General features: G+C 45.5%; 1 protein-coding gene and 1 non-coding gene across 2 annotated transcripts in view; both read left to right on the top strand.

Annotated features, from left to right (window-relative positions):
• Nucleotides 1-6,346, top strand: part of SPTLC2 (serine palmitoyltransferase long chain base subunit 2) — a 110,549-nt gene extending 104,203 nt beyond the window's left edge. The window contains exon 12 of the mRNA XM_041758800.1: nucleotides 800-6,346. Within this exon, the coding sequence (XP_041614734.1) occupies nucleotides 800-919 (120 nt within the window). The 3' untranslated portion in view covers nucleotides 920-6,346. The remainder of the gene's footprint in view (nucleotides 1-799) is intronic.
• Nucleotides 6,347-6,943: 597 nt separating this feature from the next.
• On the top strand, nucleotides 6,944-7,045 carry LOC121493999. Its single transcript, XR_005988647.1, has one exon. It is a non-coding gene; the product is annotated as a U6 spliceosomal RNA (small nuclear RNA).
• The last annotated feature ends 5,070 nt before the right edge of the window (nucleotides 7,046-12,115 follow it).

Here is a 12,115-nt window from a genome sequence, read left to right on the forward strand (position 1 = left end):
TTCCTAAGAAATCACAAACACATATCCACTTCCCATATTAGGGTCCTCTGTACTGACTCTCTGTGCCATTTTTTGGAAAGGTTAACTGTGAACTGATTGATGTAGCAATCAGGAAGAGACTTTTCATAACTTGTTTTAATGTTTGAATTTTTTATGAAAAACAAAAGAGCAAATTTTTTAAAAGAAAAAGTTAAATTGAGATAGTTTTGATGGGAAGAAAAGATCTCTTCAAGATTAGGATTTTAGAGTTCAAACTCATGCCTGAGTTTAAGTCCTGGCTCTGTCCATTCTTGCTGCCTCATCTACTCTCTGTACATTACCTACCCAGAGTCTCCTAACGGCTTCCCCTTTTTCTTACTAAGTCTGATCAGCAGTTCACTTTGGAGCTCTCTTCATCTTGCATTTAGGAAGCATCTCAGCGCACACTTCCCATTGGTTTTCTTGTAGCATGATGATAGAATCAGCAAGTACTGCAGTATGAGGGGACAAGTGACAGTGGTAGCCAGCCTGGCAAGTTCAGGGTGGATACTCCTCTACCAAGCGTGATGTACTTTGATGATTTATACCCTTTATCCTGCATCACTGCTATTCACAACCCATTATTCATGACCAGCCTGACTTTCTTGCTCAAAAAGCGGGTCTTTCCGCAGCTGTCCTGTAGTTAGATCAGAGTTAATGCACTAGACACAAACAGTTCCACCAGAGGATAATCTTGCCGTGAACATTTTTAGGAAAATAAAGCACCAGGCATGCCTGTATCCTCTTGGCTCTGACTGACCTCTGCTTTTATATATTTTAGGCTTTAAAGGAGATAGACGAAGTTGGGGACCTATTGCAACTGAAGTATTCCCGTCATCGGTTGGTGCCTCTACTAGACAGGCCTTTTGATGAGACTACGTATGAAGAAACAGAAGACTGAGCCTTTTTGGTGCTCCCTTGGAGGAACTCACCCTCACTCAGTACAGTGTGTGGCCTTTCTGAGCCAGTTCCAGGAACCAACTTCTGTGGCCATCTCACATGAAAGACATTTCCTCAACTACTGATGGTGGCCACCTCGCTCTAAATGGCATTTTGTAAATAGTAAAAAAACAAAAAAAAAACAAAAAAACAAAAAACAAAAACTGCTTCACATTCTTCCTTTGCTACATTTCACCTTAAAAAGAAAAAAAAAAAAAAAAGGTGACCCAGTCTACTTTTTTGTCCATTAAAAATGTTTTATTTTTTAACTCTTCTCCTTGTGAAATCACACTGACCCTAGCCTGGCCCTGGCTAACCACGTGGGCCATTACCTTCTCCCTGCTGCCTGCAGACTTGGCCCCTCCAAAGCTCCCACTGGCCCCGGCACTGCAGCCTTGAGACTCATACAGCCCTCCTCCCCAAGGAGCAAGTGCCTTCCACTTACTTCCAATCCAGATCTCAGAGGCTATCAACCTTGGAATCCTTAACTAAACCAGTCAACCAAAGTGTTCTCCCTTTCGTTTGAAGTTTAGCTGTTGAAGGAAAACAGTAAATACTAGCATTGCTAAAAACTGCCCCTCATCATGGAACTTCCCCTGGCCAGGAGCTGACCAAGGTTTGGTCTTGTTCTGGTCACCAGGTGATTTCTTCCTTCCCCATCAAATATCTATGATGATCACTGTCTGAGGGGAATGCCCAATTTCTGAGTTCTCTCCAAGCTCTAAATTAACACTTCCACCTGCCATTTAAAACACCTAAGTTGTTCATAAAGCACCCACATCCCACCTTGGTCAGACCTTCGTGGTGAAGCTGACTCACACCTCACTGCATGTCCTGTGTCCACAGCTGCTTAGCAGGGTGACCTGCAGTCCTGCAGGGGTGAGAGGGTTGGGGCAGTGTGCATAGAACTGGCAGGATGTCCATGCTTGGTTCTTACTGTTCCCTGCTTTTCAAAATTATGACAGCCTCAGCCTGGGTCTGGGTCCAGATTAGGATTTAAACTGATAAAGGAAAATGTTGGTAAATCCTCTGCTCAGAAATCATTTGCCATGTTCCTATTTAAGGATTAAAGATATTAACTTACCCTTTTTAGAAGCTGACCCATTTAAATATTATTCTTCTGAGTGCTAGTTCTCTTTTACTCTTAACATCCTAAAACGATTCTAATCTGGCATCTGGGGTTTAGGGTTTCTTTTTCTTTTTTCTCTCCCCCTGAGAAATTTTGAATACCTATGTCTTTGCCAAACTGGGATCCTCTAGTTTGACTCTTTTCATGCCAGGTAAGGGGACTTCTTTCAGAGAGCTTTATACTGCTTGACCAAAGAACAAATCTGAAAACCACCATGTTAAAGCTCTTCCTTTTTTCTGTTGACCAAAGCTTAAATGAAGAGAACTTTTGACTTTATTATACCCAAGATCAACTTGTCTTCTAGTAGTTATCGAGCAATATGGGGGAAGGATCGGGCAAAAAATGGAACAACACTGTGTGAAAGTAGTTTTGCATGTCTCTGTTTTTGAGATCACTCCTTGTATTGGTAGAAATTATCAGTCCAAATTCTCCTGGGCTTCTTGTCATCAGCTGTGGTGTTTGTGCAGACACATGTAGTGGAGGATGGAAGCAATAGGATTGTTGGTGAAGTTTTGCTTTCATGTCTTAAGTCACCTTTGGTCACTCTCAGCATCTGAGAGCTTTCAGCCTTTGAAATATTCCAAGGTTGTGTTTTGCTTTTTTAAAGAATAGAAAAGAGTGAATAAAAGAAGCAAGTAGAAATTCAGGGACTATTATTTAGCATACACAAGTTGAAGTAAAAAAGAGATTGTGGTAACTAAGTAGTCCTGTAGAAGAAATACATTGCTAACCTTTACATCTAGTTCCTCACCATAGAACCTCACTAGAACATCAGATAGCTTTCGCATTGCAGTTATTTGTCAAATGGTGTAGGGTTTGCAAAAGTCACAAACTTCAAGCAATGAACTTACCTGCTACTCTTTTTATTTTGACTTGCATGAAGTCGCTGCAATTTAAAATGTCAGTATGGGCATTTAAATACATACATATGTGTACATATATATGTACACATATATATGTACACATACATACATATGTGTATATATATATATATTACTTTGCTGGTGCAAAGTTATGTCAGAATAGATGTTAAGTTACAAATTTATTTTGAAGAGACAAAACTATGATCCACCCAGGACCTCTGCTTTCTAGAGGACAAAATGTTATACATGCTGGTTGTCTCTTCTTGGAAACTGTAAATAAATCTAGAGTCCAGTCATATCACAAGTATCATTATTTAACCAAGCACTTGGGGAAATACAGGTGTACATAAATACAGTTATTGGCAATGAGTAGACTTAAGTGTTGTTTAGTGCATGGTTTAACACAGCCTGATTCACAAATCTGATGGGATGCAAACAGGAGTCAGCTAACGGTTACTACCAAAGGTGATAATCAGAGTCAACAGAGATGTGACTAATCCTTACCATTTTTTTCTCATCCCTCTTTCTATTTAGCATTGCCTTTATCCATTTCAGGTTTATAAGACCTGTTTCTGCAGATCACATCAGAAACCAGGACGTTTATACCCAGGAGACATCAGAATCACAAAGAATGGATCAAGAGGCATTGGCAGATTCTCCTCCCACCTTTATTTTAGAAGTTTTACCCTAGAACATGGCATACACTCTACAGCAAGTAAATATTGAAAGAGTATATTCAGGGATGGAGTCTTTGGAGCACTTTCACTTTTTGCTTTGCTCTGGAAAATTTCTTCCCTTTAAAAATCATCTTAGTTTCCAGAACCTCTCACCATACTGCTTGCTTGTTTGAGGAACTTGGCATCTTAGTCCTATGGTTACTGTCTTAAACTTTCTTGATACGGTGAGTACTTCAGGTGGTCAAAACATGCTTCTTCCTGAAGCAGTCAGAAGGAATAGAAATATCCTATGACTGCTAAGGGCTGTGTGTTTGCTTAATGCCCTTTCAGAAGCCCAGGAATGGAATATTGTGCCAATGCTTTGTCTCTCGTCATAATCCCTCCATCTAAGGGTATTCGGCCTTTCTTTCTGTAACTTCCAATTCTTGATTTTTAGAATTTCAACTCCAGAGAAAACCTATATGGTGGTGCTGTTTGGAGGATCACTAGATCAGATACCCTGTCTTTGGACACTCAGCCTTACATTTCAGGAGTCAGGAAACTTCTTTCTTCCCTACTTGAGGGAGCCTTTATCTGAGTTTGTTATGACTAGTACAGTCTAGCTGAATTTTGTAGTATGCTTTGCTTCATTTCTGCTAGTGAAAACCAGGAGGAAAAATGGCTCACATGGAGAGATTTCCTGGCTCCTCAGGGAAGGGAAAAAAAGAGATGCCATCTCCCACTATCTCCCTGTTTCTCCGCCTACCCTGTTCCCTTTCCTAATTGATGAGGCTCTCTGGCCCCTATTCATGCTGGATTGGGAAATAGCACAGGACTGCTAGTCGTGCCATAGGCAATGAAGAAGAATTTGGGTAATTCTTGTAAGAATTTGTAGGGATGAGGCAAAGCTACCTACAGATGATTAAATACAACTGACTGGCTCTCGGTTCCCTTGTATAAAGAACTGCTGTGACCTAATTCCCAGGATGTTTTTCCTGGTGTTCTAGATAAGCCAAGATGGGCTTTAATCTCGCCTGACTCCAACCCGTGTGGTTAGCAAAGGGGAAAGAGCGTAGTGCTTTTCCTTCTGAATGTCTATCTTTGTAAAGATCAGAACTGTTAAGCCTTTCACACAGGTAAACTCAGCATAGACCAGAGGGGCCATGAAGAGGAAGTTAGGAAAATCAAATGATTCTTCTTGGCTATTGAGCTGCTACTTGCTTCAATGCAGCCTCAGAACCTAAAGAGATGCTGCTACCTGCTTAACATGGAAGCTCAGTGCCCAGCAGGCATCTTAATCTATTAAGTCAGTTAATCAAAATACCTCCCACAGGGAGAAAAGCAGATCTTACTCTCTCAGCTTTATCCACAGGAAATGTAGTGTTTAGGGTCCTACCCAATTACCATGTGCCCAGATATCCTAATTAGAAGGCTGGCTTCCTGCCTTACCATACAGAAGAAATGCTAGGACTAGCCAGTGATCCTTTTGCTTTTAACTGTATGGAAAACGTTGCCCCTTTTGTCATTTCCAGTGACTTCTGTCTTCCAAGCACCTTTTGCTATAGATTGAGTCTTTTGGGGGAGAAGGGGTGGCGGTGCAAAGGAGTTAGCTTGTGGATGGACTTACTGAAGTATATTCTAGTTCTGTGAGTCTGGAGATATTCCCAGCCCACCCTTGGGAGTGGCTGGATGGGAGAGTTGTGGGCAATGTCTTGTTTACTACATAGTACACACAATGGATGGCCTTGAACTATGACTCTTTGTGTATGATGAGTTCTAGTAAACTGACCCTAAAGAATGCAATGGTTCTTACGCTGCGGTTATGCGTTTTTGATGAAGCAATAACCAAAGTTTTGTTCCTTTGAAGTTGTGGGGAAACTGAGTGAAAGGTAAAGACGAAATAGCACCCTGATGTGCTAGGTGATCTGCCTTGTTGCCATCTCCATGGATAAGTGATCCCTCCGTGCACCAGGAACCTTGAGTCCATTCAAAGTCTGCTTTTCCCAACAGTTCCTCAGGTTTCTTGTGTGAAGCTCCATCTCCCTGCGTGGGCCTGCTAAGGGAATATGGGACATACTCCTGACTGAGGTGGAGTCTTCCCTGAATTGTCTTCACCCTTCACATTAGGTCATGTCACCTCAGTGATGTTAAACCAATGGTTGGGTTGATAAAAAGCATCCTTGGTGGTTCTTTACAGGATCCTTGGTGAAATCACTGTGTAAGTTCAACCAGCATCAGCCAGCATGCCCACACAGTCTTGATGATCCCTCTCTGTATAATGGTAGCAAATGTTAAGAGAAGGGGGAAAGATAATAAGTATAGAGAAATTGTGTATGGGGAGTTGAGATCTTATTTTGTTGGCCTTTATTTTTACATTGACCAATTTGCCTGTAAACTGGACTTTGCAAGAGGTGCAGTGATAATCCCTCTCCATTGCTGTGATGCTTATAATCTGAGAAAGTGAGAGGGGGGAATGTAAATTTAAAAATCTTAAATTTTAGTCATGTGTTAAAATGTCACCTTCTCTCTTTCTCCCTTACCCTCGCTTTCCTTCTTTGCCAGATGATTTATTTTTTTTTTTACCTTGTTGGATGACTGTGAATCTACAAATAATGGGATGGGCTAGGTGTATCAGTTTGCGACCACATGTTAAGAACTGAAGGGGAACTTCTCTAGATGACTTAAGAATCATCCCATGCAAATATATTGTTTTGCCCCAAATAAACTATTCAGAAAGCTAACTCTGCCTTTATTCATTCAACCAGTAAATATTGAGTGCTGTTTCCATGCCGGGCTCTGAACTGAGCATTACCAATACCAGCAAGAAACAAACAGTAAACAAATAAGCATATGGACACATGTCATTTTACAAACTGGTGAGTGCTGTGAAGGAAAAATAAAGAACATGATAAAAACGTGTAACTAGTATGTGGTTTAGACAGAGGTGACAGAGAAAACTTTTCTAAGGCATGGAGGATCCAAAAGAAAATGTGGCTAATCCTCTGAACAAAGGGGAAGATGAGAAAGGGGGCTGGCGAGGAGGGGGCAGAGGCTTACTTCTCTGGGCTGTCGGCGTGAGGAGTTGTCTTACAGAGTGGAGAAAACCAGTGAAGGATTGCAAGTATTGAAAAAGATCCCTAGTGCGCTTTTATGGTAGACGATGGCAAATTGGTAAAAGGTATATGGAAATGCAAAGGACCTAGAATAGCCAAAACCATTTTGAAAGAGAAACTGTACTACCTGATTTCAAAGCTTTCTACCAAGACTGCATTTGTCATTAGAACAAATAGAACATAATAAGACATACAGAACAAATAAGACATCATAGTCCAGAAATAATGCTCGCTTCAGCAGCACATGTTCTAAAATTAGAATCATACAGAGAAGCATGGCCCCTATGCAAGGATGACACGCAAATTCATGAAGCGTTCCATATTTCTGAGAAACAGAATTGTTGAACCACTATATTGTACACCTGAAACTAATGTAACACTGTATGTTAACATACTAGAATAAACACAAAAATAGTCCAGAAATAGACCCACCACATGTATATGGTTAGCCGCTTTTTTTTTTTTTTTTAAGGATTTTATTTATTTATGAGAGAGCGCAGCAGAGGGAGAAGCAGGCTCCATGCCAGACTCAATCCCAGGACTCCAGGATCACGCCCTGGGCCGAAGGCAGGGGCTAAACCTTTGAGCCACCCAAGGATCCCTGATTTTTCTTTTTTAATTTATTTGGAAGAGAGAGCACAAGCAGGAGGAGAGGCAGGAGAAGCAGACTCCACCGAGTGGGGAGCCCCCCATGGGTCTTGATCCCAGGACCTGGAGGTGATCATGACCAGAGCCGAAGGCAGACACTCAACCATCTGAGCCACCCAGGTGTCCTTGGTTAGTTGATTTTTGACAAAGTGCCAAGTTAATTCAGCAGGGAAAGTACTGAGCTTCAAATGAGCTTCAATCTTTACCTAACATCATGTACAGTAATTCAAACCATAGATCTGAACATGAAAATGATAAAACTTCCAAGAGAAAAATATAAAAGAAAATCTGTTTCTTTGGATTAGGAAACAATTTCTTAGAACACAAAAAGCATGGCTCAAGGGATGCCTGGGTGGCTCAGCGGTTGAGCACCTACCTGCCTTTGGCTCAGGGCGTGATCCCGGATTCCTGGGTTTGAGTCCCACATTGGGCTCCTTGCATGGAGCCTGCTTCTCCTCCCTCTGCCTGTATCTCTGCCTCTCTCTGTGTGTCTCATAAATAAATAAAACCTTAAAAAAAAAAAACATGGCTCAAAACTATTGATAAGCTGTACTTTATCAAAATTAAAACTTTAAGACTCAATAAAAGGAAAATGCAAACTCCAGACTAGGATAAAACATCCACAGTATATATCTAGCAAAGGCTTCCTATCCAGAGTATAGAAAGAACCCTTTAAACTCAGTAAAGCAAGACTATTCACTAAAAAAATAAGCAGAAGATTTGAATCTGGGATCCCTGGGTGGCGCAGTGGTTTGGCGCTTGCCTTTGGCTCAGGGCGCGATCCTGGAGACCCGGGATCGAATCCCACGTCGGGCTCCCGGTGCATGGAGCCTGCTTCTCCCTCTACCTGTGTCTCTGCCTCTCTCTCTGTCTCTCTGACTATCATAAATAAATAAAAATTAAAAAAAAATTTAAAAAAAAAAAGATTTGAATCTTTTTTAAAGATATTTTTTGGTGGGGAGTGGAGGTGCCCGGGTGGCTCAGTCAGTGAAATGTCTCCCTTCAGCTCAGGTCATGATCCCAGGGTCCTGGGATCGAGTCCCAAGTAGCACTGGGCTCCTGCTCAGCTGGGGGTCTGTTTCTCCCTCTCCCTCTGCCCCTACGCACCCCCCCCCATTCATGCTTGTGCTCTCTCTCAAATAAACAAAACCTTTAAAATTTCTTAATTTTGTATTTTTAAAAGATTGTATCTATCTGAGAGGGCGTACATGCGCACACGTGCCAGGAGAAGAGCAGAGGGGGAGGGAGAGGGACAAGCAGAATGTGCTGAGCAGAGAGCCTGATGTGGAACTTCAATCCCAGGACCCTGAGACCATGACCTGAGCCTAAACTGAGTCAGATGCTCAACGAACTGAGCCACCCAGGCGCTTGCAAAGATTTAATTTTTAAGTAATCTCTACTCCCAACATGGGACTTGAATTCACAACCGTTAGATCAATAGTCGGGCACTCTGAGCCAGCCAGGTGACCCAGAAGATTTTTTTTTTATATTTTATTTATTTATTCATGAGAAACACAGAGAGGCAGAGACACAAGCAGAGGGAGAAGCAGGCTCCATGCAGGGAGCTGGACGTGGGACTCGATCCCCGGTCTCCAGGATCATGCCCTGGGCTGAAGGCAGGCGCTAAACCGCTGAGCCATCCAGGTGTCCCGACCCAGAAGATTTGAACAAGCTCCTCACAAAGGAAGATACACTAATGGCCAAAAAAGTACATAGAAAAATGTTCAACATCTCTGGTTGTCGGGGAATGCAAATTAAAACTACAATAAGACTCCACCACTCATCCACCCACTAGAATGGCTACATTTAAAAAGAATTACAAAAAAAATAAATGAAAAGTAAAAATAAATAAAAATAAAAAGAATTACAATACCAAGTGTTGACAAAGATGTGGGAATGCAGAGTGCACAGCCATTTGAGAAAACAATTTGGCAGTTTTTTGGCAGCAGTTTCACTCACCTAAGAGAACTGAAAGCATGTGCACACTGGCACTTGAATACTCACAGATGCTTTATTCATAATAATCCTTAACTAGGAACAACCCAAATGCAACCACTGTGCATGGATAAGCAAGCTGTAGTATGTTGATGGAATTACTCAGCAGTGAAGAAGGAATGGCTGGTACCTACAACCATATGAATGAATCTTAACATGCTCAAATAAAGAAGCCAAACACAAAAGAATCCATAAGTATAATTCTATTAATATGGAAATCCAGAAAGGCAAAACTAACCTACAGTGATAGAGTGGAGAAGTGGTTGCTGGGAGCCAAGATTGGGGAGGCAGGAATTAACTGGGTATGACAAGACTGTTAGAACATAATTCTCAAAAAATCATGACTCCATTACAGATATAAAAATGAACATAAGTCAAAGATTTTATTTGACTCATGAATAAGGAAACTGATAAGGATACGACAACCAACCAAAGGAGATACTAAAAAACAAGAACATTTATAGATCAGGAATATTGAAACGAACATGCAAATAAAGGTAGAACTGGTTTCTTCCACACTGGGAGGTCAAATGAACCTCTAGAGGACAGGATATCACTTGCATTTCTTTTTTGTTTGTTTGTTTTTTGTTTTTAAGATTTTCTTTCTTACTTTCTTTCTATTTTTAAATTTTTTTTTGAAATTTTTTGTAAGATTTATTTTTATTTATGATAGACACAGAGAGAGAGAGAGAGAGGGAGAGAGAGAGGCAGAGACACAGGCAGAGGGAGAAGCAGGCTCCATGCCAGGAGCTGACGCGGGACTCGATCCTGGGACTTCAGGATCGCGCCCTGGGCCAAAGGCAGGTGCGAAACTGCTGAGCCACCCAGGTGCCCCCATCACTTGCATTTCTTAAAGACAATAATGATTTCACGTCACTATTCTTACCAGCAACCTCCAGAGTTGTAAAATAGCTCAAAGAATGAAAGACTAGAATCAGATGAACTCAGAAAGATGTATCGTGCATAGACGATGCCTTGTTTTCCTTTGAAGACCAAATAAATGAACTTGAGCTCTGACTTCGAAGGACAAAATAGGCTGGGTGTGAAAAAAGTACATATATCCTAAAAAAGAACAAGGTAGCCTCACCTTTTGTCTCACAAAAGCAATATGGTGTAGCAGGTGCTCAAAGGCTAACATCTGAGTCCTTGCCATGTACCGAGCATCTTACTAGGTTGAACCACATGAAGCTGCCAATGTTTGACTCATTTGACCAAAACATGGCAGCTTCAGCCTAATGAAAATCTTTAACGTAGATTCTTATTTATTCCTTACACCTGTGCGGTAGGTACTCCCCCACCCACACAAACCCCCACCCACTTTTATAAATGACAAAAGCACCAAGAGGTCAAAGAACTTGTCCAATCAATACCAACTTCTTAGCAAATGGTTAAAGCAAGATGCAAACCCCCGTGGCCAACTCCAGACCCAGACGATAATCCCCGTGATGCGCTACTCAAAACCCTGCAGAGTCCTGAGCTGTTGGGGACAGGAGTGGTTTCTCCGAACTGTGCCCAGTCCCCCAGAGTTTCACTTTGGCGAAGCCCGGATCCCAAGTACTGCCACTACCTGGCTTTCCGGGCCATCCTCCGCACCTGCCCCGTGTCACGTGCTTACACCCCCTGCAGTCCCCATCAGGCCCCCTAGCATCATCGCCGCCCCTCAGAGTTCCCGATCTTCATCACGGGCCGAGGTTTTATTTCACGACCCGGGTGCCCCAGCGTGTGAGGATCCTGCACCGGCGCCTCCCTAGAAGGGTGGGTGGTCCCACGGCCTTATCCAGGATAAAAGTGGATGACGCGCTGGCGGGGCAGGGTCTTCTGGCCGCTCCCTCCACCGTGTCTGGCTGCTGGCCGTCCCGGGACGTCGGTGCCTCCGCGTCGGTGGAGCTCTGAGACCGCCCGAGCAAGTGGCGCCCGGCGGGGGCAGGCGCCGCTCCGGGCCGCGCCTCCAGCAGGGGAGCCGAGGAGCCCGGGAGGAGTTACTTCGTGGCCCTGCTACCGCGCAGCCACCTCGGGGTCCCTGCACACCTTCGCTCCATCGCCCGTCCTGCGACCCCCCGCGGTCGGCGGCGGCGACAGAGCGCGGAGGGCGGCCAGATCTAAGGGACGCCCGCCCGGCCCGGACGGCCGGGGCGCCCCGAGGAGCCGCAGCGCCCGCGGGCGGGGGACATCCGGGCGCTCACCCCAGGGAGGCCCGCGCCCCCCGCAACACGGCCCCGCGCGCCTCCGCCCCTGCCCCGCGCGCCCCCGCCCCTGCCCCGCGCGCCCCGGCGACAGGCCCCGCCCCCTCCCCGCGCGCCCCTCGCAACACGGCCCCGCGCGCCCCCGCGCCAGGCCCCGCCCCCGCCCCGCGCGCCCCTCGCAACACGGCCCCGCGCGCCCCCGCCCCTGCCCCGCGCGCTCCGGCGACAGGCCCCGCCCCCGAGCAGGCCCCGCCCCCTCCCCGCGCGCCCCTCGCAACACGGCCCCGCGCGCCTCCGCCCCTGCCCCGCGCGCCCCCGCCCCTGCCCCGCGCGCCCCGGCGACAGGCCCCGCCCCCTCCCCGCGCGCCCCTCGCAACACGGCCCCGCGCGCCCCCGCCCCTGCCCCGCGCGCTCCGGCGACAGGCCCCGCCCCCGAGCAGGCCCCGCCCCCTCCCCGCGCGCCCCTCGCAACACGGCCCCGCGCGCCCCCGCGCCAGGCCCCGCCCCCCAGCCCGGCGGCCCCGCCCCCCGCCCCGCGCGCCCCGGGCCCCGGGCCCTGGAGGAGGCGAGG

This window comes from Vulpes lagopus, chromosome 6, assembly GCF_018345385.1.
Source record: "Vulpes lagopus strain Blue_001 chromosome 6, ASM1834538v1, whole genome shotgun sequence".
In the NCBI taxonomy this organism is placed as follows: Eukaryota; Metazoa; Chordata; class Mammalia; order Carnivora; family Canidae; genus Vulpes; species Vulpes lagopus.